The sequence below is a fragment of the Cyprinodon variegatus genome, unplaced genomic scaffold, assembly GCF_000732505.1.
Source record: "Cyprinodon variegatus isolate N-32 unplaced genomic scaffold, C_variegatus-1.0 Scaffold4744, whole genome shotgun sequence".
Classification (NCBI taxonomy): Eukaryota; Metazoa; Chordata; class Actinopteri; order Cyprinodontiformes; family Cyprinodontidae; genus Cyprinodon; species Cyprinodon variegatus.
This window is the reverse complement of record NW_015155197.1, coordinates 213-2,730: the sequence shown is the minus strand read 5'-3', so window position 1 is coordinate 2,730 and position 2,518 is coordinate 213. Positions and strand designations below refer to the sequence as shown.

The window sequence follows — 2,518 nt, the reverse complement described above, 5'->3', positions numbered from 1 at the left end:
TCTATCTATCTATCTATCTATCTATCTATCTATCTATCTGGTTGTGCCTTGCATAAGTGACGACAATAGACCTCATTCTATTTTCTTTGTTATTATGATCACAGAATATTGCATATTTGTAAAGATATAATGACTCGTTTTCAACTAATTTGTCAGTTGAAGTATTAAAGTACAAATTACTTTGTTATTAAAAATGAAACCCAGTGCAATCGGTTTATCTTTCATAGACCAGTACATCTGAAAGGTCATGGTTATAATCTGATGAAATGTACAAAATTGAAATGCAAGGTACTGCATGCATTTCTGCACTACTTTTCTCTTACTGGGTGCTTCTTCTCACACAGTGTTGCGAGATGACTTCAGACAGAATCCATCTGATGTGGTGGTGGCAGTTGGAGAGCCAGCAATACTTGAATGTGTCCCTCCCAGAGGTCATCCTGAACCCACCATCTTCTGGAGGAAAGACAAAGTGCAAATCGATGACAAGGACGACAGGATAACCGTAAGTATTGTTATAAATCATTTATCCAGCTGTTCCAGCAACTGTTATACCATAAACCTCAGTATATTTTAGATAAATTTAATTGTGTCCAATGAACAGTTGTGTAAGAAGAGGCTTTTATGTTCTAATGCTTAAGATTTCATTCAACAGTCGCAATTATTAAATACTAAGACTCCTTCAGTGTGGTTTTTATTTCCAAAATAATTCCAACAGTTCCATGAAGGTCTCAGACTTTTGTGGAGGCATTTAGTGAATATACTGCACCGTAACCTTAGCAACATACTAAAACCACACATCTTGTGGAAGCAGTTGAAAAGAAACTTAAAGATGAGTTATATTATAAATCAGTATCTCAATTTATGGAAATTCCACTGTTTGATCTATCATCTGGAAAAATAAAAGGACACCACTGGAGTATAATATAAAAAAATATATAAAACAGTGGTGAAAAAACAAAACACTTACTGTTGGGAGAAAACCATAAGAAGTCTTGCATCTACATGTAACACCATGTTGAAACATGGTTATGGCAGCACCATGCTATGGGGATGCTTTTCTTGTCTAAGGGTAGCCAGTTAGAGAGGATGAAAAGATTGATTGGGGAAATAAGGCCTGTCATTGAACAGTACTTTTTAAAGGTTGAAATATACCCCTGGGGCTTGCAGAGAATTGCAATACTTGTGTCCCCAAATAAATTTACATAGAAAGACTTTGCTCTGTTACAAACATCCAAAATAGTGATTCACAAAAGACTACTATGTTTAATCATATTTTTTTTCCTCCTTTAGATCCGAGGAGGGAAGCTCATGATCTCAAACACAAAAAAGAGTGATGCTGGCATGTATGTGTGTGTGGGCAAAAACATGGTTGGAGAGCGGGAGAGTGAGACGGCTCAAGTAACAGTGTTTGGTAGGCAACATTTCCATATTCTCCTTTTAATTTCTACCTGCTTTTTGCCATGGAGGCATGACATCTATCAGAGTTATTGCATATTTCATGAAAATTATACCTTTGGCCAAGTGCCCACAGAATTATATTTTAAACCCTTTCTAGCAGACTTGTCATGCTAGGTTTCACTGTTTTAAGCACATTTATTGATTTTAGATGTTTGAAGTTCCTATTATGTTCTTATGATATTGTATAAAGCTAAAGTGAAATGGATCAATCAGGCTAGTTGGAAGTTTGCTTTTTTCACCATTGGGTTCAGGGTACTATTCCAAAATGTTTTTTGCAGAATGTTGATTGTTGTAAAACAGACACAATATGAAAATTTTGGAAAAAATATGAAATTGTTTATGAAAGATGATCCTGTTAGAGAAATAGAGTAGATAAAAGAAGATGCCAATGTGTCTCTCTGCCCATCTTGCAGAGCGACCAACCTTCCTTCGGAAGCCAATCAACCAGGTGGTCTTAGAAGAGGAGCTGGTTGAGTTTCGATGCCAAGCACAAGGAGACCCCCCACCAACTGTTCGCTGGAGGAAAGATGACATTGATGTTCCTCGTGGGAGGTACTTTATCTGCTTTGAAGAAAATATTAAAAGAAAAAAATCTCTGATTTCAGAACTGATGTGACAGACTAAATTTAGTATTGCAGTAACAGTACCACAGTCAGTTAGCTCTGCGTAAGCTGAACTTATTTCAAATCATGCATTTAGGGGAAAATTAAAGTACCACAAGTTTGGGGTCTATGTTCCCTCTTTTTTTAAACTATGCTGAATAACAATACATTTTTATAATACAAGATAAAATGGTGTCAAAGGTAGTTTGGCAGGATAACTGATTTTAAAAAAAAAGTGTAAAAAACTGCTAAACATAAGTCAGATCGTTTAAATAAAAATTTTGAGACAGCAAAATATTTTTTATTTTTTTATTTTACATCAGTCATCCATCCATTCATCTTTTCCCACCTAATCTGTCAGGGTTACAGTGGCATTGGTGCCTATCTCCAGCAGTCTATGTTTAAAAGGAGCAACTCAGAGACAGACAGACACATACAGCTATTCATACACAAACAGG

The 2,518-nt window shown here is 35.9% G+C and overlaps 1 protein-coding gene across 1 annotated transcript; it reads left to right on the top strand.

Annotated features, from left to right (window-relative positions):
• Window positions 1-344: 344 nt before the first annotated feature.
• LOC107081411 (roundabout homolog 2-like) lies at window positions 345-2,010 on the top strand (the record flags this gene model as incomplete). The annotated part of the gene is made up of 3 exons (XM_015369595.1): window positions 345-502; window positions 1,291-1,411; window positions 1,872-2,010. Coding segments are annotated over 3 exons (418 nt in total), but the record flags the coding sequence as incomplete, so codon positions are not given.
• Window positions 2,011-2,518: the final 508 nt, after the last annotated feature.